This window comes from Rana temporaria, chromosome 11 (assembly GCF_905171775.1).
Source record: "Rana temporaria chromosome 11, aRanTem1.1, whole genome shotgun sequence".
Taxonomy (NCBI): domain Eukaryota; kingdom Metazoa; phylum Chordata; class Amphibia; order Anura; family Ranidae; genus Rana; species Rana temporaria.
Genome location: NC_053499.1, coordinates 75,848,543 through 75,874,758, shown reverse-complemented (window position 1 = coordinate 75,874,758; position 26,216 = coordinate 75,848,543). Strand labels below are relative to the sequence as shown.

General features: G+C 41.8%; 1 protein-coding gene across 3 annotated transcripts in view; it reads left to right on the top strand.

Moving 5' to 3' along the window:
* Window positions 1-26,216, top strand: part of RPGRIP1L (RPGRIP1 like) — a 361,700-nt gene that overhangs the window by 165,932 nt on the left and 169,552 nt on the right. For all 3 annotated transcript variants that reach the window (XM_040328736.1, XM_040328734.1, XM_040328735.1), the window contains exons 9-10: window positions 142-215; window positions 17,241-17,386. In XM_040328736.1, the coding sequence (XP_040184670.1) occupies window positions 142-215; window positions 17,241-17,386 (220 nt within the window). The remainder of the gene's footprint in view (window positions 1-141; window positions 216-17,240; window positions 17,387-26,216) is intronic.

The window sequence follows — 26,216 nt, the reverse complement described above, 5'->3', positions numbered from 1 at the left end:
TTTTTTGTATTATTATTATTATTATTATTATTATTAGTAGTAATATCATCATCAAGTTAATGTCACCATATGGACAGTGTTTCTCCAGAATAAACTGTATTCTGTTTAGTTTTCCTAATGTGTTTTTCTCTCCCCATCTAGTTACTGGGTCGTATCGGTGATTTGGAAAAAGAGCGTGATCTGCTGAAGGAAAATTCCGACAAATTGTACAGCAGGTATGGAAGTCCATTTATGTGAATGGATAATATTTACTATACCCAGTGTGCAATTGGCTATATGTAGTCCCAAGCAAAGACTGCAGTCACTGGGCTGTTATTTTATCTCAGCATGGCAGACAGTGACTGGCTGTCTACTGTATACTTAATCACAATTGGTGCAGTTTTCCTGAAACGTCTGATCGCCAAATATTTTAAGAGTTAAAGGGTCACTAAAGGAAAAAAAAGTTTTTGCTAAAATGACTGTTTACAGGGTATAGAGACATAAAAGTTAACTGATTCCTTTTAAAAATGATTACAAATAGATAAAAATCAATCATATAATGTGCCTGCAGGTTAGTTTCACTTTTAAACTGGTTTCATGTTCCTGTGAACTAGAGAGACACACAGAACAAAAACAAACAAATCCAGGGCAGTGTTTTGTTTTTAAAATTAATCTGATTGGTTCTGTTAAGTTTTAGACACACAGTAATGACAGCTTAGACCACAGTGAAAAGCTCCCAGTACTGTGGTTATAAGGAAACAGGCAACCAGGAAGTGTGGAGATCACAGCAGAATTACAGCAACTTCAAAGCAAAAATGAACAATAAGGACATGAAACCAGGACTGCAGTAAGGTAAAGGAAGCTATTTAAAAAAAAAATTCCTTTAGTGGTCCTTTAACTCCTTTATTAGCTCCTAACCACCAAGCTTAAAGGGGTTGTAAAGGTAAATGTTTTTTCACCTTAATGCATCCTATGCATTAAGGTGAAAAAACATCCGACGGTACCACCCCCCCCCCCCCGAACCTCTGTTTTACTTACCTGACCCCTTGAAAGTCCTGCGCGCGTCCACGTGATCCTCTTCCGTTCCCAGCCTGGCCGTTGATTGGCTAGGCTGGATGGATTAATAGCAGCGCAGCCATTGGCTGGTGCTGCTGTCAATCACAACGGATGACGCGGCGCGCCAGGGGGCGGGGCCGAGTGATACAGTCGGCGGCTATGCCCGCAGCTGTATCACGGGAGCGCGCTCGCAATAACTTTCCACCATGCAAGCTCACTCAAATGAAGGTGGAAGGCTTTTGCGAGGAGGAGCCGAGACAACCGCCGAGGGACCCCTGAAGACAGGGTTAGGGGACACTCTTTGCAAAACGAGCTGCACAGTGGAGGTAAGTATAACATGTTTGTTATTTGTTATTTAAAAAAAAAAAGTTTGCCTTTAGTGACCCTTTAAGAACAGTAAATTGTATTAAAATCAATAAAGTAAAACACAACGACGTGCTGAAAAAAACGAAGTTCAATGCTTCCAAGCATGTGTCGACTTGATTCTGAGCATGCGTGGATTTTTAACTGATGAACGTGCCTACAAACTATCGTTTTTTTTCTATTGGTTAGGTAGCCATCGGTTAAATTTAAAACAAGATTGCTTTTTTTTAACCTATGGATAAATAACCGATGGGGCCCACACACGATCGGTTTGGACCGATGAAAACGGTCCATCAGACACCATCAGTACACACCATCACTTTATGTGATGGAAAAAAACGACATTTTCTGTGAAGTAAAAAACGACGTTTTTGAAACTTCAATTTTCAAAAACGATGTTGCCTACACACCATCGTTTTTTCACAATGCTCTAGCAAAGCGGGGTTATGTTCACCACTTTTTTCCATTGAAGCTCGCTTCATAACTAGCTTCTGGGCATGCGCGGGTTTAAAAACGTTGTTTTAAACGTCGTTTTTTGCTACACACGGTCAATTTTTGTGAAACAAAAAACGAAATTTTGAAAAACGACACAAAAAATTGAAGCATGCTACAATTTTTTTTTGTCATTTTTCACAAGACCTAAAACAACATTTTCCCCCCACACACGGTCATTTAAATTGACGTTTTTAAAAATGTCGTTTTCATCACATAAAGTGATGGTGTGTACGCGGCATTACTCTCTAAATGCTGTATTAATGATAAAAATTGCAAGTCTCAAAAAGTAAAAAAAAATAGTTCCTTTGATTTCACTGGCCCAAACTGCATCAAATATTAAAGATGGTCTTGGTAATTGGTGTTAAGTGATAAGAAACATTTGTAACAATGGTAATTTTTTTCATCACTGCTGTCCAGTATTTGAAATTGTGTCCACAATTGCCACAATAGCATAATAAATGACAACACAGCTTGCAATAAGCAGATTTGACAATAGTCAGTCAGCAGTGACATCTGTTAGGCTAAGCTATATTGTGCTGTAGAGATAGACTTCTGAAAATGCAGGAGCATAGTAAGAAGAACTTTTTATGAGTAGTGGCAACATACTGGAGAAAAGTAAAAGTAAATTAATTCTTAGAAAAGTTCTATTAACCACTTCAATACTGGCCCATTGTCATTTGACGTCCACAGATGGGATCTCCCATCCTGGGTGGACGTCAAATGACGTCCTGGGCTTTGCGGGTGAATATCTGAATGATGCCTGCAGCCAGAGGCATCATCCAGATATCATCTTGTTCAGCCGGCGATTCTGCACGACATAAGAACGATCATAGCGCTGCTTGATCGTTCTTACAGGCGGCGGAAGGGGACATCCCCCCCTCCCACCGCCATCCGGTGCTTCTCCGGGCTCTCCCGTGCCTTCAGGGGCCCGGAGAACGAATCGTCCGGTGTCGGCAGGAAGCATAGAGATGACTGGTGACCAGATGGTCACCAGTCATCTCTATGACCGTCGGAGGACCCGGGCGCGATGTGATGACGTCACGCCCGGGTCCCCGTAAGTAAACAAAGCCGCGATTGCGGCTGTAAGCAACTATTCATGAGATCGGTGAATTTTTTTTCACCGATCTCATGGTTTCCAGCCTGGAGGAGAGATGTGGGGTCTTATTGACCCCGCATCTCTTCATAAAGAGGACCTGTCACACACATTTCCTATTACAAGGGATGTTTACATTCCTTTTAATAGGAATAAAAGTGAAAAAAAAACTAAAATTTTAAAAAAGTGTAAAAAATAAATAAAAGATTAAAAAATAAAATTAAAACGCCCCTGTCCCCGGTAGCTTGCGTGCAGATGCGAACGCACACGTAAGTCCCGCCGACATATGTAAACGCCGTTTAAACCACATATGTGAGGTATTGCCGCTTGCGTTAGAGTGCCAGCAACAAATCTAGCACTAGATCTCCTCTGTAAATCTAAACCGGTAACCTGTAAAAATAAATGAAAGCGTTGCCTATGGAGATTTTTAAATACCAAAGTTTGGCGCCATTCCATAAGTGTGTGCATAATTAAAGCGTGACATGTTGGGTATCTATTTACTTGGTGTAACATAATCTTTCACATAATACAAAAAAATTGGGCTAACTTTACTGTTTTGTTATTTTTTTAATTCATGAAACAATTATTTTTCCCAAAAAAGGGTGTTTGAAAAATTATTGCGCAAATACCGTGCAAGATAAAACGTTGCAATGACCGTTGTTTTATTCCCTAGGCTGTCTGCTAAAAAACATATATAATGTTTGGGGGTTCTGCGTAATTTTCTAGCAAAAGAATGATGATTTTTACATGTAGGAGAGAAGTGCCAGAATAGGCCTGGTATGGAGGTGGTATAAAAGCCCGGTATTGAAGTGGTTAAAGCCAAGATGAAGGAGATTACGGTCTATAGATCCCAGTTCAAATAGCAGTTATCCATAAAATGCTGGGTTCCTTTTCTAGATCATTCTTATGGCTGGTTTTAATCAAGTATCATTGATTCAGGCAGCTCCTTATTGTGTAAGCCCCTTGCCATCTTTTCTCCACCGCCATTAAGGTTTCTTTGTTCATACAGAGACCAGGTAATGATGTGGGTCCTTCTGCTCTTTAACACCTGCTGCAATTTACAGCATATTATACATCCAGTAGTATGTTTTTCCAGTGGAGAGTTCAAATGGCATAGCCTTGATGTCATTATTTTTTGTTGAATTTGATCTCAATCTAGGACATGATGGTATGAGGGTATCCCCTAAGTGGACTTTAACCACTTAAGCCCTGGACCATTTGGCTGGCCAAAGACCAGAGCACTTTTGGCAATTCGGCACTGCGTCGATTTAACTGACAATTGTGCGACGTGGCTCCCAAACAAAATTGACGTCCTTTTTTTTTCCCCACAAATAGAGCTTTCTTTTGGTGGTATTTGATCTGCGTTTTTTTTTTTTTCGCTGAAAAAATAAATTGAGTGACAATTTAAAAAAAAAAAAGTTTTACTTTTTGCTATAATAAATATCCCCCCCCCCCAAAAAAAATATAAAAAAACAATTTATTTCCCCTCAGTTTAGACCGATACGTATTCTTCTACATATTCTTGGTAAAAAATAAAAAAAAATCACAATAAGTGTTTGTTGATTGGTTTGCGCAAAAGTTATAGCGTCTACAAAATAGTGGATAGTTTTATGACATTTTTATTAATATTTTTATTTGTTTTACTAGTAATGGCAGCAATCAGCAATTTTTATTGTGACTGTGATATTATGGCGGACACATCGGACATGTTTGATGCCATTTTGGGACCATTGTCCTTGATCCGTGCTATAAAAATGCATGGATTACTGTAAACATGACACTGGCAGTGAAGGGGTTAACCAGTAGGGAGTGCTGAAGGGGTTAAGTGTGTCCTAGGGAGTGCTTCTAACTGTAGGGAGGGGGGGTGGGCTGTGTGTGACACGCCACTGATCACTGCTCCCGATAACAGGGAGCTGTAATCAGTGTCCTGTCACTAGGAAGAATGGGAAAATGTACATCAATTTACATCAACAATGCTTGTTTACATCAGCATTTCCCTGTTTTTCCTCTCTGTGAGACGATCGCGGGTATCTCCGCGGACATCGAGTCAGCGGGATCCGCGGTCAGAGTCACGGAGCTCACGGTGCCCACAATCTTAAAGGCGATGTATATATACGTTGATCTGCCCAGCCGTGCCATTCTGCCAACGTATATCGGCGTGAGTCGGTCATCAAGCGGTTAAAGGCACTAACATAGTTGATAGAAAAATTATAATTTATTAAACATGATAAACAAGATAAAAACAGAATACATTGGAATGGTTACAATACAAAATCACCAAAGAGATTAACTGTAAAATTTTCATGATTCAGCCGACGCATTTCAGAATATCAATGTCTCTTTCTTCAGGGGTGTTATGAGGAGGTCAAATCGTATATCTACAATATAGTGGTTACAATAGGTCAGAAGGAATATATAGTAAACAACACTGTATCATATGTATGTTTACATCAAATGTACATTCTATAGACACACGTATGTTGTGGAGGTCTCTTTGGCTTCATTGTTGTCAGCTGTCCAATGCTCCCTATGGTAGCCCGGCTCTATTCAAATTCCTTTCTGTTTAGTTCAACATCAATGCATGCTGTGAAGACCAGTGACTCTAAACAGGCAAATGTTCTTTGTTTTTAAATAGTGTTGTTGGAATGTTTCACTTGTGACACCTCCACAACATATTCTATATAATGTACAATTGATGTAAACTTACATTTGATACACTATATTGTAGATATACGATTTGACCTCCTCATAACACCCCTGAAGAAAGAGACGTTGGTAATCTGAAACGTGTCGGGTGAATCACGAGAAATTTAAAGTCAATCTCTGTGGTGATTTTTGTAAACATTCCAATGTATTCTGTTTTTATCATGTTTAATTAATTATATTCTTTCTATCAACTATGTTAGTGCCTTTAAAGTCCACTTAGGGGATACCCTCCTTTTGTCTAGTTAGTTTGGATGTGGCACCCTACAGGGACATTTTCACCAATATAAATTATTGCTCTTATCAGGACAATGTATTGGTTGTAACATAATGTATGTTTTTACCAGAAATGTAAATTTCGGATTATGCCTAGGTTACTATTTGCTATTGAATTCTGGTAATTCTGATATTGTTAAACAATCATTCAAATAGTTCTCTGTAAACATTACAAACGTGTAGTGATGAAGGGATGTGATAAAGGAGACCATTCCTATTTAATTACATTAAAAGGAGTTGTAAATATTATTCATTAAGATAAAAAAAACCTTCAGTGTGTAGCAGCCCCCCCAGAACCCCCTTATTGCCTACCTGAGCCCCTTCTCTCTCCAGTGATGTCCACAATCCCCCTCAGCCATACAGGACACTTCTCCTGATTGGCTGAGACAGAGCAGCAGCGTCATTGGCTCCTGTGGCTGTCAAACAAAGTCAGTCAGCCAATCAGGGGGGATGGGCTCCCTGTCTGAAAGAATACATGGAACTCTGACTTGGCTCGGTGCCCCCTGTAGCAAGCTGCTGGCTGAGGGGCACTCAAAGAGGGAGGGGCTAGGAGCAGCAAAGAGGGACCCGAGAAGAGGAGGCTCCAGGCTTCTGTGTTGAAAACCAACTGCACTGAGGAGGTAAGTACAACATGTTTGTTATTCTTTTTTTAAATCGACAAAAAAGAAAACAAGCCTTTACAATCACTTTAAGATGTGTGACGCAGATGGGATACATTCTGGTTAAAATTGATGTCCCCTTTAAAATGTGTTGCTATTTCTCCTTTGACATATACTAAGTATTATAAACACATAAATTTGAGTACCCTTTGGCCCAGCACTGGTTTTTGGTTGATGCTGGGTGGCAATTGAAGATCCTGGTGCACAGTTTACTGGTCTGTGGTTATGTCAGTGACTGGAATTAGGATTGCTATGTATTATACATACTATTTCCTACTGCAGCCCCACAAAGTGAGCAACCTATGCCAACTTCTTTTTTTTAACTCTGCATAGTTGGGAATCTAAATTAAGTCCATTCCCATGATCATCCCACAAAGTCTTTCATCTTGTCTAACCGCAGGCTGTGTAAGGCGCCTTTGGTTTTAAGAAGCAGCAGAACAGAATACGTTTGCCTAATTCCTGAAACATTAGGGCAAGTGATCTGTGTGTCACTACCATCTAACTTGTGAACTCTTAAACATCAGCAGTTGTTTGCAAGTTCATTTTTTCTTTTTAGCAAAATAAATACATTTGAGGTATGAAACTTTTACAAGATGGTTTTTGTAGGAAACAAACTTTGTGCGACATTAAGCACAAGTTGCTCTAATGCCGCGTACACACCATCACTTTATGTGATGAAAAAAAATGACGTTTTTAAAAACGTCACTTTAATTGACCGTGTGTGGGGGAAAACGTCGTTTTATGTCTTGTAAAAAACGACCAAAAAAAATTGAAGCATGCTTCAATTTTATGTGTCGTTTTTCAAAAGTGCACTTTTTACTTCACAGAAATTGACCGTGTGTAGCAAAAAACGTCGTTTTCTAAGACGTTTTTTCATCCACGCATGCCCAGAAACAAGCTTCAATGGAAAAACGTGGTGGAACGTAACCTCACTTTGCAAGATCATTGTGAGAAAACGATGGTGTGTAGGCAACTTCGTCTTTGAAAATTGAAGTTTCAAAAACGTTGTTTTTTACTTCACAGAAAGTGTCGTTTTTTTTCATCACATAAAGTGATGGTGTGTACGGGGCATAAGAGTTGACATGTGCTCATGGCTGAAATTTTGTTTAGAAACATAGGGTAAGAAACAAAGACTCTTAGATTAGTGAGTTTTTTAACTATAATACAAACAACATACTTGGGTATGTGCCTTCATGAAGTAATCCATGTAAAAAAAAAAAAAAGAAAAGTGAGGTGTAATCATTCTTTTTGTTAGAGGTATTAAACCCAAAAACAAGAATGTATTATATTACAGTTTACCAATTCATAAAGTATTTGTTAACCTAAAACCAAAAAAAAACAAAAAAATACCAGATCCTGTTCCTTTAAAGCATGTTATACAACATGCTTGTGCTGTGGAATTTGCCCCCCTGTAACACCTAAAAAACCTGGCTGATCCTGCCTGGCTATGCACTCTCCTCTGTAAGCTGACCACGATGTATCATGGTTGCTGAGCCCTGACCCCGTGGTCCGTTTACGTGCCTCCACCTTCCTCTGTCCCCCCCCCCCCCCCCATTCTCCCTCTCTGCTTATGCCATCACCCACCCCTTCTATTCCTGCTGCTCGTATAATTAACAGAAAATGCTTCCACCCCCTCTCTAATATAACAATAAGTGCACCTGTGTCTGTGTTATATAAACAATATGCTGATCTGAACCTATAACACAGTGGCTTCTGGCGATCACGTGACTCGACGGCGCTCTCTCTCTCTCCTCCCTGGCTGACTTCATCAGCAGTGCTCGGCCCCACCCATTGGAGCTTTCAGCCGGGCAGAGGAGAGAGCCAAGGAGTCATCTGATCGCCATGAGCCGCTAAGTTAGAGGTACTGATACGCAGATTATTTTATATAACACAGGCACAGGGACACTTAGACCCCTTTCACACTGGGGCGTTTTTCGGGCGTTTTTTAGGCGCTTTGGCGTTTAAAAAAAGCCTGTAAAGTGCCTGAAAGAAGCCTCATCTGCAATCCCAATGTGAAAGCCCAAGTGCTTTCAGAGGCCTTTCACACTGCCAGTGCCCGAAAAACGCTGGTAAAGCGCTTCTAAGACCCCTTTCACACTGAGGCGCTTTTCAGGCGCTTTGGCGTTAAAAAAAGCTTCCTCAATGGGAAGGGGGCTTTAGGAGCGGTGTATTAACCGCTCCTAAAGCGCTGCAAAGAAGCTGCATGCAGGACTTTTTTTGACGCCCTGCCAGCTCAGTGCCTCAGTGTGAAAGCACTCAGGCTTTCACATTGGGATTGCAGATGCAGCTTCTTTCAGGCGCTTTTTTTTAACGCTAAGACCATTTTCACACTGGGGTGTTTTTCAGGCGCTTTAGTGTGAAAGCACTCGAGCTTTCACATTGGGATTGCAGATGCAGCTTCTTTCAGGCGTTTTACAGGCGCTTTTTTTAACGCTAAAGCGCTTGAAAAATGCCCCAGTGTGAAAGGGCCCTTATTGTTATATTTCAGAGGGGATGGGAGCTTTTTTTTTATAGAAGTAGGTTAACAAACACTTTAAATGTAATGGCTGCAGTTGTTTTCTTTTTTAGTATGTTTTGCCTTTTTTCACCTGGTAATCCTGCGAGAAAGTCTGTTATTTTTCAACTTACTGTAACAGACCAAGATGTCCTAACATAGTAGCAGTTAAAGGGTTGAGACAAACCATTTAACACTGACATAGGTGCTTACAATGGTCCGCTTTTATTCTTTATGTAAAAGCTTTGTCCGGACAAGAAAAAAAAACAGCTTGTTGTAACTGCTTAAAATGTGTTAGCTGGAGTTCATCTTTAACTTGTAAGGCCCCTTTCACACTGGGTCGGGAGGCGCGGTGGCGGTATAGCGCCGCTAAAAATAGTGGCGCTATACCGTCGGATTTCCTGCGGGTTTCGGCCGCTAGCGGTGCAGTATTAACCCCCGCTAGCGGCCGATAAAGGGTGAATACCGCCCGCAATGCGCCTCTGCAGGCGCATTGCGGGCAGTATTGCCGCGGTTTCCCATTGTTTGTTTTAAATGTGAAGGAGCGGTATACACGCCGGTCCTCTCACCGCTCCAAAGATGCTGCTGGCAGAAGATTTTTTTCTCTCCCGCCAGCGCAGCGCATCGCCTCAGTGTGAAAGCCCTCGGGCTTTCACATTGAGTATGCAGTGCAGGAGTTTTTCAGGCGGTATAGCAGAGCTATTTTTAGCGATGTACCGTTTGAAAAACTCCTCAGTGTGAAAGGGGTCTTAGGCCGCGTAAACACGATCAGTCCATCCGATGAGAACGGTCCGAAGAAGTCCACCTGAATCTACTAACCTAACATTACCCTCTCCCCACACTTATAGTGCTGCTGTCCAAAGGTGTCTGCTTTACTACTTCATGCAGAAAGTAGACACCCTAAGACAGGAAGTGTGTTACTGGCTGGATCACACAGTAACATAATGTGAAAAAAGACGCAAAAAAAAAGAAAACAAATGCAGTCACCAAATCCAAGGATTGGTAAGCAGCAATATATAAATGTGTGTTTTTGGGTTAAATACTGATTTAAATTCCTGTGACACTTTGCTCACCAGTTAAAGTTTAGCATCTTGAACTGGCTAGCTACATGAGAAAGAAGACAAAACATGGGTTTAACCTCTTGACCACTGCCCCATGTCCAAAAGACGTCCTCTTTTTAAAGATGGATATCTCGGTAACGACAGCAGCTGCTGCCACAACCGAGATATTAATCTCTTCAGTGGGCGGTCCTGTACACGATAACGGCGGTCTCCGCGGCGGATGCGCCGCAAGATCGCCATTATCGGTGGCGGGAGAGGGCCCCCTCCCGCCGCTCTCCCGCGCCCTCCGCCGCTTAGCGAAGCCGTCGGTAGCGGCGGAGGCGATCGGGGCTGTTCGGCAGCTGACTGGGGTTGCGAGTGAGGGAAAAATGTCCTTCACCCGTCCCCATAGCTCTGCTGGGCGGAAGTTGCGTCAAAACGTCAGTCCCGCCCAGCGTCTTAAAGAAACATTTTTTTTTTTTGTCATTTGAAAAAATGACATTTTCAATTTTTTTTTCTTTTTTTTGCATTTAAGTCTAAATATAAGATCTGAGGTCTTTTTGACCCCAGATCTCATATTTAAGAGGACCTGTCATGCTTTTTTCTATTACAATGGATGTTTACATTCCTTGTAATAGGAATAAAAGTGATCAATTTTTTTTATATATATATATATATATATAATGTGTGTGTGTGTGTGTGTGTGTGTGTGTGTGTGTGTGTATATATACACACATGCAACTTTGCAACAGAGCCTCGCATCCCACCAAGCTCAGCAGTAATCCGAGGCCCGCTTCATAGACCTGTTACAGAAGCAAGAATAGAGACTACAACAAATGAAGACTTTAATGCAGCAACGTCCGCAGACCAGTGAGGCAAGTGGTTCCACTAATACCGCATTCTTTGGGGTGACTCGTTTACTGACAAAAATGACTGGAGAGGATGATCCAGAGGTGTTTTTGACCACATTTGAAAGGATTGCTGAAAGGGAAAAATGGCCCAAAGAGCAGTGGGCTGGACTGGTGGCCCCTCTGTTAACTGGCAAATTGCAGAAAGCGTATTATGACTTAGAGCCTGACCAAGCAAAAGACGTTGTGGTGCTAAAAACAGAAATATTGGCACCCTGGCTGTCCGGCCTCAGCGTGTGCATAACTGGACTTTCCGGCTTGGAAAACCCCCCAGATCTCAAATGTATGATCTCATTCACCTGGGCAGGAAGTGGCTACAGCCAGAGACTTTGTCCGCTCCAAAGATTGTGGAACGTGTTGTGATGGATCGCTTCCTGAGAGCTCTTCTTACTCCCATCCAAAAGTGGGTAACCCAGAAACGGCCCGATAAGCTTGTGGATCTTGTTGAGAGGTACTTGGCTACAGAGAACCTGACTGCCTCTTCCAGAGACTCACAGACTTTGCCCCAGTGGTGGGTAAGATGATTCCAAGGGGTGAGGGTGGAGAGAGTGAGAGGGTGGAGGTTCTCCCTAGTGTCTGGCGAGAACAGCTCGGGAAGTCAAGGCCTCAAGAGGCAGCAAAATGTATTGTTTGCTGCCGGCACGAGGAACACATTGCAGCAAATTGCCCGGTTGTGGATGAACCCATGCAATGCGACTTTCTAAGGGACAGACGTCAGTCACTGCTTGCGACAGTCGCATGCACTGCTATTCGGGGAACTGAGAAACATTTATGCAAAATGTGTATTAATGGTAAAAATGTTGTTGTGTTGCTAGATTCAGGTAGCCTAGTGACACTGATAAAGGCTGAATTAGTTACTACAGAGGTCTCTGGGAATAACAAGGTAGCTGTTATTTGTGTGCATGGGGACACCCGAGAGTTTCCTGTGACTACAGTGTGTTTTGAGACCTCCAAAGGTACCCCCCCTCCTCCGGTGGGGTTAGTGTCTCACTTACCACATGATGCCATTGTGGGGAGGGATTTTCCAAAGTTCTGGGAACTATGGGATTATCCTGAGCCCCCCACTGATGCCTCTACATACCAGGAATCTGATAACCAGAATTCCTCTGAGAGTGGTGAGGACTCTCCAGAATTCCCCTTGTCGGTATTGACAGGGAAGACTCAAGAAACTGAGGAGGAGCCAACATCCTCAGACAAAAACATGCCCTCTGTAGAGTTTTCTGATCTCGAGGTTCACAGGGAAAACGTTGCCACCGAACAGTTAAAAGACCTCACCCTAATAAAGGCACGGGAAAACGTAGTGAAAATAGATGGCGAGTTAGTGAACCTAGCTACAACCTGCACTTACCCATACTTCATCATGGAAAGGGACCTACTCAATCGGGTGGCTCAAAGGGCAGAAGAAACCATTGAGCAACTTGTGGTGCCCAAACCTTACAGGAAGTTGGTGTTAGAGTTGGCCCATGGGCACATTCTTGGAGGTCATCTGGGGACAGAGAAAACCCGAGAGAGATTGTTGCAGAGATTTTATTGGCCTGGGGTCATGAAGGAAACAGAAATGTATTGTTCCTCCTGCCTGTGTGTCAGATGTCGGCACCTATGCCACATTTCCGTAACCCGCTAGTACCCCCTCCCATCATTGAAGTTCCCTTTGAGAGGATCGCCATGGATTTGGTAGGTCCAATAGTGAAGTCCGCTAGGGGGCATCAGTACATTTTGGTTATATTGGACTATGCCACCCGTTATCCGGAGGCGATTCCTCTCCGAAATACCTCGGCCAAAACCATAGCCAAAGAGCTATCTCTTGTTTTTAGCCACGTGGGTATTTGTAAGGAACTGCTTACGGACCAAGGTACACCCTTTATGTCCGGGGTTATGAAAGAACTGTGCAAGTTGTTTAAAGTGACACAATTGCGTACATCTGTGTATCACCCCCAAACAGATGGGTTGGTTAAAAGATTCAACAAAACCCTTAAACAAATGTTTAAGAAGGTGGTGGATAGAGATGGAAAGGATTGGGACTGTCTTATTCCCTATTTAATGTTTGCCATTAGCGAGGTACCCCAATCCTCTACAGGTTTTTCACCCTTCGATTTGCTCTATGGGAGACACCCAAGAGGGCTGTTGGATATCGCCAGGGAAACTTGGGAAAGTAAGAGTTCTCCCCACAGGAGTGTGATTGAGCATGTCGCCCTGATGCAAGATAGAATTGCACAAGTAATGCCAATCGTAAAGGAACATTTGACCCAAGCACAGTTGGCACAACAGAGAGTGTATAACTGTGGGGCCAAGACCCGTACCTTCTCCCCAGGGGATAGGGTATTGGTACTTATCCCTACAGTTGAGAGCAAGTTCCTCACCAAATGGCAAGGCCCCTACGAGATATTGGAAAAAGTGAGCAAAGTGAATTACAAGGTCAGACAACCAGGAAGGCGAAAGCCCGAACAGATCTATCACATCAATCTGTTGAAAGCCTGGAGGGATAGGGAATCCCTAGTCGCAGAAACGTTGTCACCAGCTCAGTCTGGTTGCGTGATTCCTGAGGTTGGAATAGCAGTCACCTTGTCAAAGCCCCAACAACAAGAGGTTAAGGAGTTTGTGCTTCGCAACAAAGAGGTTTTCTCTGAGCTGCCGGGACAAACGTCTGGGGTAGAGCATGATATTACCCCGCCCGGTAAAAGGGTGAAGCTAAAACCCTATCGCATCCGAGAGGCCTGACGGGAGGCAATACGGGAGGAAGTACAGAAAATGCTTAAGTTGGGGGTGATAGAGGAATCCCAAAGTGATTGGTCCAGTCCTATAGTCTTAGTGCCTAAACCGGATGGGAGCTGGCGTTTTTGTAACGATTTTCGACAACTGAACAAAGTTACAAAATTTGGCACCTACCGCATGCCATGTATCGATGAGTTAATCGACCGGCTGGGAACAGCCCGGTACATGAGAACTCTCGATCTCACAAAAGGGTCTTGGCAAAGTCCCTTGGCTAAATCAGCCAAGGAGAAAACTGTGTTTGTAACCCCAGACGGGGCATTCCAGTATAAAAGAATGCTGTTTGGGTTACAGAATGCCCCGGCAACCTTTTAACGGAAAATGGACCAGATTCTGAGGCCTCATCAGAAGTATGCTGCAGCTTACCTGGATGATGTAGTTATCCATAGTCCAGATTGGGCCTCACATCTGCCAAAAGTGCAAGCAGTCCTAGACTCTATCCGGGAAGCTGGGTTTACGGCAAACCCAAAGAAGTGTACCATTGGACAGGAAGAGGCCAAATATCTCAGGTACACAATTGGGAGGGGAGTGATAAAGTCGAGGCCATACACAATTGGCCACGTCCTAACAGCAAGAAGCAGGTACGAGCCTGGTTATTTTCTGCGATTTATTCCCCACTTCACTTCTCAGGCTGTCCCCTTAACCAACCTGACCAAGGGGAAAGACTCGGTCATGGTTAAGTGGACCCCAGACGCGGAAGCAGCCTTCCAGGCCTTAAAAAAAGCCTTATGTAGCCAGCCGGTCTTATACTCACCCGATTTCTCCAGGGACTTTGTGGTACAAAAGGATGCGTCGGACGTGGGGTTAGGGGCACAGTTATCCCAGGTCTGGGATGGGGAAGAACACCCGGTTATTTATCTCCGTAGAAAGTTAAAGGCCCATGAGGTAAATTATGCCACCATTGAGAAGGAGTGTTTAGCCGTGAAATGGGCTCTAGACTACCTTAGATACTACCTGCTTGGTCGGCACTTTGGCCTAGTGACAGACCATGCACCCCTAAGGTGGATGGCCCAGAACAAGGAGACAAACAGAAGGGTAAACAGATGGTTTCTGGCCATACAGGAATTTCACTTTACTGTGAAACATCGCCCTGGCATCCAAATGGGGAATGTAGATGCATTGTTGTGGGTACATGCATGCCTAAATGCTGGTGTTCCAACCCCAAGGTTGAAACAAGAGGGGGGGGGGTGTATGTGGCAGCAGGCAGGTTAAATTCCATGGTTGCATCCAGGATGCAGTGTATATATCCCCTAGGTTCAGGCTTTATGCCAGTTTATACCTCTAGGGGGAGTGCTGGGAGTCCTGCTGGAGGACTTGATGGGCCCAGCTGAATTAGGTGGGCTCATTAGGTTCTCTACAAAAACTCCCAGCATGCAGAGATATATGCTCCAACCTGGAACCAGATCTGTGTGATTAGTCTGGGGAGTGTGATCTCTGTGCGGTGAGACCAAGCCTGTGTGGCTATTGCTAAGAGATTTAAACAGCAGGGAGTCAGGGACTGGGGCAGCACAAGACTGTACCCAGTTGTTAGTTAGGGACACCAACGTTTATAGCAAGCAGGTCAAGTTGACCAGGATTTATTTTTGTATTTCTTTTGTTTTCTGTCATATTTTTATTTGTATTTAGTTCAAATAAAACTGCACCTTTTTGTTTTCCTCCTACCACTGTCTGCTGTGCCTAGTGTTTTTGGTGTGCTAAACCCTTCCAGGGGGTCACACACACCCGCTGCCGGGCTAACCCCTCATTATATATATATATATATATATATATATATATATATATATATATATATATATATACACACACACGCACGCACAGTTACTATATATACACACTATATATCATGATGTACACAGTGCATTCATAAAGTTATTAAACCCCTTCACTGTTTCAATTTAGTTAAGTTGCATTCTGATACTACATGTGTTTCAATTATTTTTTCCCCATTAACCAGGGGTAGGCAACCTGGGACCCTCCAGCTGTTGCAGAACTACAAGTTCCATCATGCCTCTGGGAGTAATTGTAACTGCCAGCCTTGCAATCCCTCATGGAAAATGTAGTTCCACAACAGCTGGAGGGCTACTGGTTGCCTACTCCTGATCTAAGCTGATTACCCCATAATGATGAAGTGAAAAAAACATTTTAGAAAGGTTTTCAAATGTATGAAAAAGGAAAAACTAAAATATCACATTTGGCATAAGTATTTAGACCCTTTGCAACAATGCTTGAAATATAACCCAGGTTCCTCCTGTTTCTCTTGGTCATTACAGAGATGTGCCTACACCTTGTTTGGCGTCCACCTATGGTAAATTAAATTGATTGGACATGATTTGGAAAGGCACACACCTCTCTATGTTTGGGTGATAGGGGGCTCTGTGGGAGATGAAAGTCACTAGAGTAATTTAGTGGTTAAATTAAAGTGGTGGGTGTAACATATACTTAGTAATCCCAAGCAGGTGAATTCAAACCAATAAGTGAAATTAATTGCTAACAGTGGGTTGAATAAAAGTGAGATTAAAAACCAAATACTAAAATTAGTCAAAAAGAATGGCTATAGAGTTAAATGAGTTGCAAGTGACCAATCACTATGCAAACATAAAAAACTTGACATAAATGAAAGAAAAGTCCAAAATGAATGGTGGATTTCTTGCCAGTTGTGCAACAACATAAAATGGTTGATTGAATGTCAGTATTATAATTATTTTAGTGCCACTGTGTAGATCTAGGCATAATTGCAGGAAAATCTTCTCAATCACTAAGTGCCTTTGAGTGCTCCTTCACCATAGTAAACAATCGACACCCAAACGTGCTCAAATAGTGGTAATACGCTTACCAGAACCTTTGGACCTCATGAAAAAGATGGTCAAAATCACTTATGCAGGATAATGCCTGCATGCATATCGTACGTCACAGATGATGGATATAAACCTTGTCCTCCAGCAGTCAGAGATGAGACATGGAACAGAAAAAAATCTTCCATAGTGCAACCGGTTTTTAATAAAAATGGAGATAAAAAACATGGGCCAAGTGGCCACTTATATTAAAAAGTGCCCATCCCGGCACTGGGGCTGCAGGCCTGTCAGTGTAAGCACGGATTCCTACACCTCTGTGTCAGCATGATCGCGTGCGTTCCACCGTCAGCTGGTCGCTCTCTCCAGGAAGCCGGATGTTGGGTATACAACAGCCTGACCAGGCTACGCCGCCGACATACATAATAATTACGTCTTCAGCGGGGTGTGCCTGGTCACGTAGTAACTGTTTTACTAAGCCTGAAGATTCGTAATGATCAGAATAATGTTATTATACTGTATGAAGTATTTCAACTGGTTGACCGCATCCGTTTTACCAAGTCTGTAGATAAATATAAATCCTTATTTGCACCTTTATACCTTTTCCCCTCTGCAGTGCCTTCACTGTGAGCAACAGTCAAGAGCAACAACGAAAGTTAAGAGAGCAACAGTTAAAACTTCAGATTGCTCAGCTTGAAGCTGCTCTAAAGTCTGACCTTGCAGACAAAAATGAGGTTCTTGAAAGAATGCGAAGAGAGAGAGGTAGGTTTTGCATGCTGTTATAAATGTACTTCTATCCAGCAAGTAATGTGTCTTTCGCTAATCAGCTATGCCTTACAAAGGGGACTAATATGACTTAGTGATGGGGTTTTCAACTGACTTATTACCTTAGGCAGTTATCAGTGTTTTCTTATTACTGTGTCCAGTTTCCCTGTAGAGGGTAGGAAGTTGGAACCATAATCTGCAGTTTGGTGTGCCAGCCCATTCACAGAGCTGACCACTAGAGAATCATAAACGTCTACTCCTTCTCTATAAACCCACACTAGAATAACTAATGCTGAAGTCACCCAAAGCTCATAACATATCCTGAAACTTTATGATAAAAAATATTTCGATTTTTAAGAACTAGTGCCACATAGACATCACTTGTATTAAATGTGCTACATCAATTGCAACCTGCAGAAAGTTCCTTGTCTTCTGAATTTACCCAAATCATTAAAATTGGTTGTTTTATTAACCAGTCACATACCTGACAAAGAGATACTGCAGGCATAATCCCCATATAATTTTTTTAGAGCGGACGGTCGGCTCTCTTGTTAAAGCAATCCTAGTTGCAAACCAGACGCTGCATTGCTTTTACAAGCAGCGGGAGGGAACCCCCCCCACACTAAATTCCGTGGCTTTACCGGTCATTCTAGCACCAGACCTCCTGTTAAATGCATAGTGGTGATCTGTAAAAATGTATAAAGTATCGCCTATGCATAGCATAATTGTATGCTATTTGTCGCCATTGCATGGGCCTGCACAATTTTAAAGTGTGACATGTTTGGTATCTATTTACTTGGCGTAACATTTTCTTTAATATTTTACCAAAAAATTGGGTTATGTATTGTTTTTTTTTTCATTAGAATTCAAATTCAATTGTGTTTGAAAAAGTGCTGCACAAATACCATGTAACATAAAAAAAAATGCAAAACCCACCAATTAATTCTGTAGGGACTTTGCTTTAAAAAATATATAACGATTTGGGGTTTTAAGGCATTTTCTAGCAAAAAATACTGATTGTTAAATGTAAACAACAAGTGACAGAAAAGGCCTTGTATTCAAGTGGTTAAAGGGGTTGTAAAGGTTCGTTTTTTATTTTCTAAATAGGTTACTTTAAGCTAGTGCATTGTTGGTTCACTTACCCTTTCCTTCAATTTCCCTTCTAATTTTTTTTCTTTGTTTTCTTTGTCTGAATTTCTCACTTCCTGTTCCTCCTCAGTAAGGTGTTTAGTAAGATGTTCTAAATGACTTTCCACCAGCTCGGATGATGGTGGAAAGCTTAATGAGGAGAAACAGGAAGTGAGAAATTCAAACAAAGAAAAAAAACATTTAGAAGGAAAAGGTAAGTGAAACAACAATGCACTAGCTTAAAGGAACCAATTTAGAAAATAAAAGATGAACCTTTACAACCCCTTTTAAGGGAAGTTGATACAAAACATGGGGGGGGGGTAGTACCAGGTAAAAACTTCAATTCCCAGTTACACCTAGTTGGCATGCTAATCAAAATGAAGGGCACCATACTTCATTAAGCGCAATGCCATGCACTTTTGGTAATGTGCAGCAAAATACATATTTTTTGGTGCGGTACTGCAGTGCTTTTTTTTTTTCTCTCCTGTACCTTGCTCCGTAGCAAGAAATTACTTTTACTACTCTGTGTGGCATAATTAGCTTAACATTTTTTGCAGGAGCAGCTTCAGGGAAGCCATTTCTTGCTGACATAGGCATGCCTATCAGAACTACATCTCCCAAGAGCCCTGTCTCCACACACAATATGTGGGCAGGTATTTTTTCAGCACCATTGTTTCATATATATACATATGCAAAACAGAAGAGTTGAAATTCTGTATTCTAGTAGGCAGGGCTGACAATTGGATTGGTTTGCATTTCAGTGCAAAAAAGGTACTGTGTTACCAACCCAAACACAAAGTTAGCGCCACATTGGATTTCTGACAAATCAGCATTTTTTTCATACTTTTTGAAGTCCTTTAAGGTGATAAATCATGGGGAAATGTGAATACATGTTATGGAAAACATCATAGATTACCCTTTAAATAATATTTTTGTGTAATATAAAATATAATTGTTTAGTCAGTTTTCTTAATATGCAGGAGATTTTGTTCCTGGAAGGTGTTCCTAATTATGACAGATGTTTTTTGTTTTGTTCTTCGTTTTTTTTTTTAAATGGGAACAGAGGGGCGCCAGACTGAGTTCAGTATGTGGTGAAAATCGCCAGTCCTGGAGTCTCATAAATGTCCTATTTAGGGTCCCATTTTCCCTTTGCAGTCTGGGGCACTGGTGTGATCTTACAGGGATCCAGAGAAGGCTGAAAACCAGGAAGCAGGAAACGAGAAGCAGCTAGTCGTGAGTTCACAGGAACAGAAAATCTGATTATTCACAGTGGCAAAGAATGGTAATGCATTTCAAAGCTACAGCTTCTTCATCAGACCATGATTGGCTGGCAAACCTGGCAGTCTTAAATAAAGAGGAAATGGAAACAGAGAGATCTGATGGGCTGGCCGGCCCGTCAATCAAATAGACAGATTTAAAAAAGTAGACGGTTGTAGACCGAAGTGAATGTAAATATGAGTAAAAAGCTTGCTGATTAATAGTGGATGATGATAATTTTATGACGTTTGAAGGAATCGATCAAATAATTGATTAAATATATGAATGTATAAAAATACCCCAGATTTAAAATTATTCAATTTTTATAAATAAATTAACTAAAAAATGAATTAAGAAAATTATTATTAGATTATTAGCAATTGGCAATCAATCAATTATTATAAATTATAATGAGTTAATAAAATGGTGGAAATGGAGGAAGGAAAAAGACTCTATGCTAGATATAATATTAAGGGTATATCTGTTATAAAAAAAAAATGTCATTTGAAAAAATGACAACAAAAAAATGTGTCTTTAAGAAGCATGGGCGGAAGTGGCGTTTTGACGTCGCTTCCGCCCTGCTATGCTATGGAGACGGGTGGGGGCCATCTTTGCCTCGCACATATCTACACCAAGCAGCGTGAAGGACCCAATCGCCTCCGCTGCTGCCGATAGCTACGGTAAGCAGCAGAGGGCGCGGGAGGGGAGGTCTTCTCCCGCAGCCGATAACGGTGATCTTGCGGCAAATCCACCACGGAGACCATCATTATCGTTTACAGGACCGGCCACGGAAAAGATGGATATCTCGGTTGTGGCAGCAGCTGCTGCCGTTACCGAGATATTCATCTTTAAAATTATGACGTATATGCACGTGAGCCGGTCATTAAGTGGTTAAAGTCCACCTGAGCGTGGACTCAAGTGGGCCACAACACCCGGACCAGCACCAAGCCTGCCACAGAGGCTGGAAAAACCTGGGCCGGATTCTGGTTCAGTCTCTTACAACAGAACACATGCAAGGTGAAATATACCGACTATCCATTGCGTCACCTCGCTTACCGTCTCAAAAAAAAAAAAAATATATATATATATATATATATATATATATATATATATATATATACACAAACACACAGTATCTCGCAAAAGTAAGTACACCCCTCACATTTTTGTAAATATTTAATTATACCTTTCCGTGTGATGACACTTTGCTACAATGTAAAGTAGTGAGTGTACAGCTTGTATAACGGTGTAAATTTGCTTTCCTCTCAAAATAACTCAGCACACAGCCATTAATGTCTCAACTGCTGGCAACAAAAATGAGTACACCCCTAAGTGAAAATGTCTGAATTGGGCCCATTTAGCCATTTTCCTCCCCGGTGTCATGTGACTTTTTAGTGTTACAAGGTCTCAGGTCTAAATAGAAAGCAGGTGTGTTAAATTTGGTGTTATCGCTCTAACTCTCTCATACTGGTCACTGGAAGTTCAACATGGCACCTCATGGCAAAGCACTTTCTGAGGATCTGACAAAAAGAATTGTTGCTCTACATAAAGATGGCAAAGGCTATAAGAAGATTGCCAAGACCCTGAAACAGGTTCCACTCAGAACAGGCCTCACCATGGTCGACCAAAGAAGTTGAATGCAGGTGCTCAGCGTCATATACAGAGGTTGTCTTTGGGAAATAGATGTATGAGTGCTGCCAGCATTGCTGCAGAGGTTAAAGGGGTAGGGAGGGGTCAGCCTGTCAGTGTTTAGACCATATGCCGCACACTGTATCATATTGGTCTGAATGGTTGTCATCCCAGAAGAAAACCTCTTCTAAAGATGATGCACAAGAAAGCCTGTAAACAGTTTGCTGAAGACAAGCAGACTAAGGACATGGGTTACTGGAACTATGTCCTGTGGTCTGATGAGACCAAGATAAACTTATTTTGGTTCAGATGGTGTCAAGCGTGTGTGGCAGCAATCAGGTGAGTCAAGTGTGTCTGTCTTGCCTACAGTCAAGCATGGTGGTGGGAGTGCTGCCGGCACTGGGGAGCTACAGTTGATTGAGGGAACCAGGAATGCCAACATGTACTGTGACATACTGAAGCAGAGCATGATCCCCTCCCTTTGGAGACTGGGCCGCAGGGCAGTATTCCAACATAACAACCCCAAACACACCTCCAAGATGCCCACTTCCTTGCTTAAGAAGCTGAGAGTAAAGGTGATAGACTGGCCAAGCTTGTCTCCAGACCTAAACCCTGTGGGGCATCCTCAAACAGAAGATGGAGGAGTGCAAGTCGCTAACATTCACCAGCTCCGTAATGTCGTCATGGAGGTGTGGAAGAGAACTCCAGTGGCAACTTGTGAAGCTCTGGTGAACTCCATGCCCAAGAGGGTTAAGGCAGTGCTGGAAAATAATGGTGGCTACACAAAATATTCACACTTTGGGCTCAATTTGGACATTTTCACATGGGTCTACTCACTTTTGTTGTCAGTGGTTTAGACATTAATGTCTGTGTGTTGTTATTTTGAGGGGACAGCAAATTTACACAGTTTTACTACTTTACATTGTTGCAAAGTGTCATTTCTTCAGTGTTGTCACATGAAAAGATATAATTAAATATTTACAAAAATGTGATGGGTGTACTGACTTTTGTGACATACTGTATATTGTAGGGAAAACAAAAAAATCCTCGACATTTTCTTTAATTTCATTGCATACTTCAGGAATATGTAAAAGCTGCCTTTGATCCCTCAGGAATTTTCTTGACATAAAGACAACTGTTAAATCTCATTTGTAACACTGAGTGATCTGTCCAAGCACTATTATTTTGGCCAATTGCCCATAAGGGAAAAGAGATGTAAAATCTGACAAGCCTAGTTTAATTCTTATGTGATATTGAATGGAAGGTGAATTCCTTGACCATGCTCAGTGTTTTTTTTTTTGCAAAAATCTATCAAAGGACACATCAAATGTGTGACTGCGGCACAAACAATGTAATGTAGGGGGAGGCAATCCACATTTTGATCTACTATATTATTCCAATATCCAAATATTATATTGAACCCTAAAGTGGAACTACACTACATCTGAGCACCACTGACAAAAAAACATTATGTAATTCAGTTTTAATATTCAAAGCAAAATTACCCATCCTTCCATGTTTATTTTTCTAAGAAATCACTTTGAAAAACACCCCACTAACATTTCTGGCCATAGTCATCTTGAGTAAGGGCTAATGATTCGTGTAGCATGTACTTCCTGCAATCTATCTGCCCTTAGCTCAGGCATAAAGGCAGGAAGGTGTGTTTTTAACTGAGGAAACCCCTCCTCCCCTAATAAAGACTCCAGAGATGTATGGCATTAATAGGCTTAGGCCTAGAAACCAGGAAGTAACTCAAACATTAAAAACATTTTTTTAACAAATACATACAATATATTTACTAATACTGTCAGCATAAGGATTGAAAATAGCCAGTGTTGAGAAAATGAAGTTCTCTTTAAGCATTAAGGCCCCTTTCACACTTGTACAACTTGTCCCACGATTTGGGACTGCCAAGTAGCATGACAAGTTGTTCCCCATGATTTCCAATGACAACCATTCATATTAGTACGACTTCAAATCTTTCCGACTTCAAAGTAGTCCCTGCTCTACTTTGGTCTGACTTTGATGCCAGTTACACAGACATTCCCTGAAATCGCTGCAGAATTGCGGCTGCAAAATCACGGTAAAAATGCACTACTTTGAAGTCGCATTATTGTGAAAGGGGCCTAAGTGTTAATTTGTCTCAAAAATAACAAGATCAGCGTAGGTGCTTATTGGTGACATACACATTAGCTAAAGTTAATGACAAAGAGATATTACCAACTGGAGTTTTAAATCGGTTTGTCAGATATGTAATTATTTTATGATTTAGGATAGTGACCCTTTTAGTTTTAGTATCAGAGATAATCTAATATATTTCTGAAAAGATTTTGTCCTAAAACTATGGGATGATCCCGGCCCCTTACCATGTGATCAGCTGTCAGCCACGTGATGTAAATGGAAGATCGGTAATCTGCTTTCTTTACACTCACGCTAGCAGCGTGGGGAGGAAAAAAAAGCTGATCACCGACTTCTGTCAGAGGGACATTGGTCCCGAACAGGGAGAGCTGCCACTGCCTCATCTGTGCCCACCAGTGCCACCTGCCAGTGCCCACCAGTGCAGCCTATCAGTGCTCATCAGTGCAGCTTCATCAGCACACATCAATAAAAGAAAAAAATTACCTGTTTTCACAATTTTATAACAAACTATGAAATTTCCGGTCTTTTTTCGTTTATTCAGCAAAAAAAAAAAAAACAGCAGTGATTAAATATCACCAAAAGAAAGCTCTATTTGTGTGGAAAAAAATAATAATTATAAAAATGTTCTTTAGATACAGTGTAACATGACCTTGCAATTGTCATTCAAAGAGAGATAGCACTGAAAGCTGAAAATTGGCTTGGGCAGGAAGGGAGTTTAATGCCGCATACACACCATCGTTTTTCCTGACATTCAAAAACCTGTTGTTTTTCCCAACGTGATTTCTCTCCAGCCTGACTTGCATACACACGTTCATGCAAAACAACGTCCAACCAAAGTGTGTGACGTATAACACGTATGACGGGACTATAAAGGAGAAGTTCCTTTCAAATGGTGCCACCCTTTGGGCTGCATACTTTATTCTGAGCATGCACGTTTTTTTCCCCTTGGAAAAGCATACACACAACCGTTTTTCGCGACAAGAAAAAAACTAATGTGAAACACGACGAGAAAAGAGAGAGCTGGTTTAAAAAATTTTGCGGGCAGTTTTTTCGTCGAGAAAACTGCTAGGGAGTATACACACGACCGGTTTTCTTAACCAATATAAAAAATGTCAGTTTTCTCGTGAAAACCGGTCGTGTGTACGAGGCATGTCTAGTAAGAAAGTGGTCGATAAGGGTCATGAGATTCAGAAATGGTCAGGTTATACAACCACCAACAGATAGATTTATCCACTGGCAACAAAAAAACTGCGACAAGTCTGGTATAATCCTTACTACTTCTAATGTACCTCAGCTAGTGTCCTTAGAGGATTGACATTTTTTCTTTACTGGGGAAAGCTTAAAGCTTGGTTCACACTGCTACATGGAGGGGCTCACAGCAGTGGTCCGGTGCTTGCCAGTTCACTGTTTCAGGTCCAATTTCAGTCCGGGTTTTGGCTAGATTTGGACTTAAAATGGACAAGAAGACTCACAGGACTGTGGAGAAACATCCAATTCACAATAGTGTGAACCCAGCATAACCGTTGCTGCCTACAGTGACCTAGTTACCACTGTCCATTTGAAAGTACTGCTCTCAGCAACTGGTTTGCAAGTACCTGGTGTTTTTCCTGGTGTACTCAAATACGTTGTATCTATTAAGCAGTGCTGTATGTTGGATCCTAAGCACAAGGGAAGAAGTCCCTCTTTATCAGGTCTCTCCTGCTTATGATTCATTAACTGTTCTGGGGCAGCCATCATTACCCCTACTCATGGGCCTGACACCAACAGCTTGGACTGTTCTACTAGAGTCCATACACTCCTTGGAGCCTTCCTGAGCTTCTTTGGGTGAGGCCGTTCCTCTGCCTTATCTGAGGAAAATTACAGCTCCCAAGGCAAAGGCTGTAAGTGTATTTCAATGCTTTGCCCTTCAGAATCATTGTCTGACATACACGCAGCTGTAGCGACCTATGTGTTTTCTGCGGAGAGATTTGATCTGTTGAAGAGTCTCTCACATCCTTGCAATCTGATTTGTTTCCCTGAGGCACTGCAGCCATCTGCCATATCTCCCAGGCTTAAATAAACCATAACTGTTTTATATTGATGCTGTGCATACCACCTTAAAAATGGAAGAGCAGCTTTTAGCTTCTACTAGCACTGCTGCTAGTGTGAGATCCCTGAGAGGCCTCAAGACTAAATAAACATAATAAAAACCTTTATGGTGCACACCTTACTTGAAAGCATTATTTGCATAGATTGTAAAACTTCTGATAAACTATTTGCCCTTCTGAAACATTTTACAGATCAATAGCCATTTGAGGAGGCCTTTATTAAAAAGTGGGTTAGTCAAACTGGTAATCCAGCTGTGTCCAAACCTAATGCTGACCATTCCTGTTGAGGATGCACCAGTGTTTAAGGCCCCCCATGACACATGTTTGTAAACACTTTCTTTGTTTTCTCTAGCAGGCTCTGCATTGCAACCTGTCATAATTGTGATGTTTGTCTGTCAAACCTTAGGGCAATGGACTAGATCCATGTTAAAGGAGCTCCCAAAGTGGGGCATCTTCATGATGCTTTTATAGATCTTATGATGTTATCACTATAGTTCTAGTGACAGAAGAGTTTCAGGGTTTTCACTCCAACCATTTCACAGTTCCCAAACCAATATCACCAAAATGGATTATCCCCCCCCCCCCAA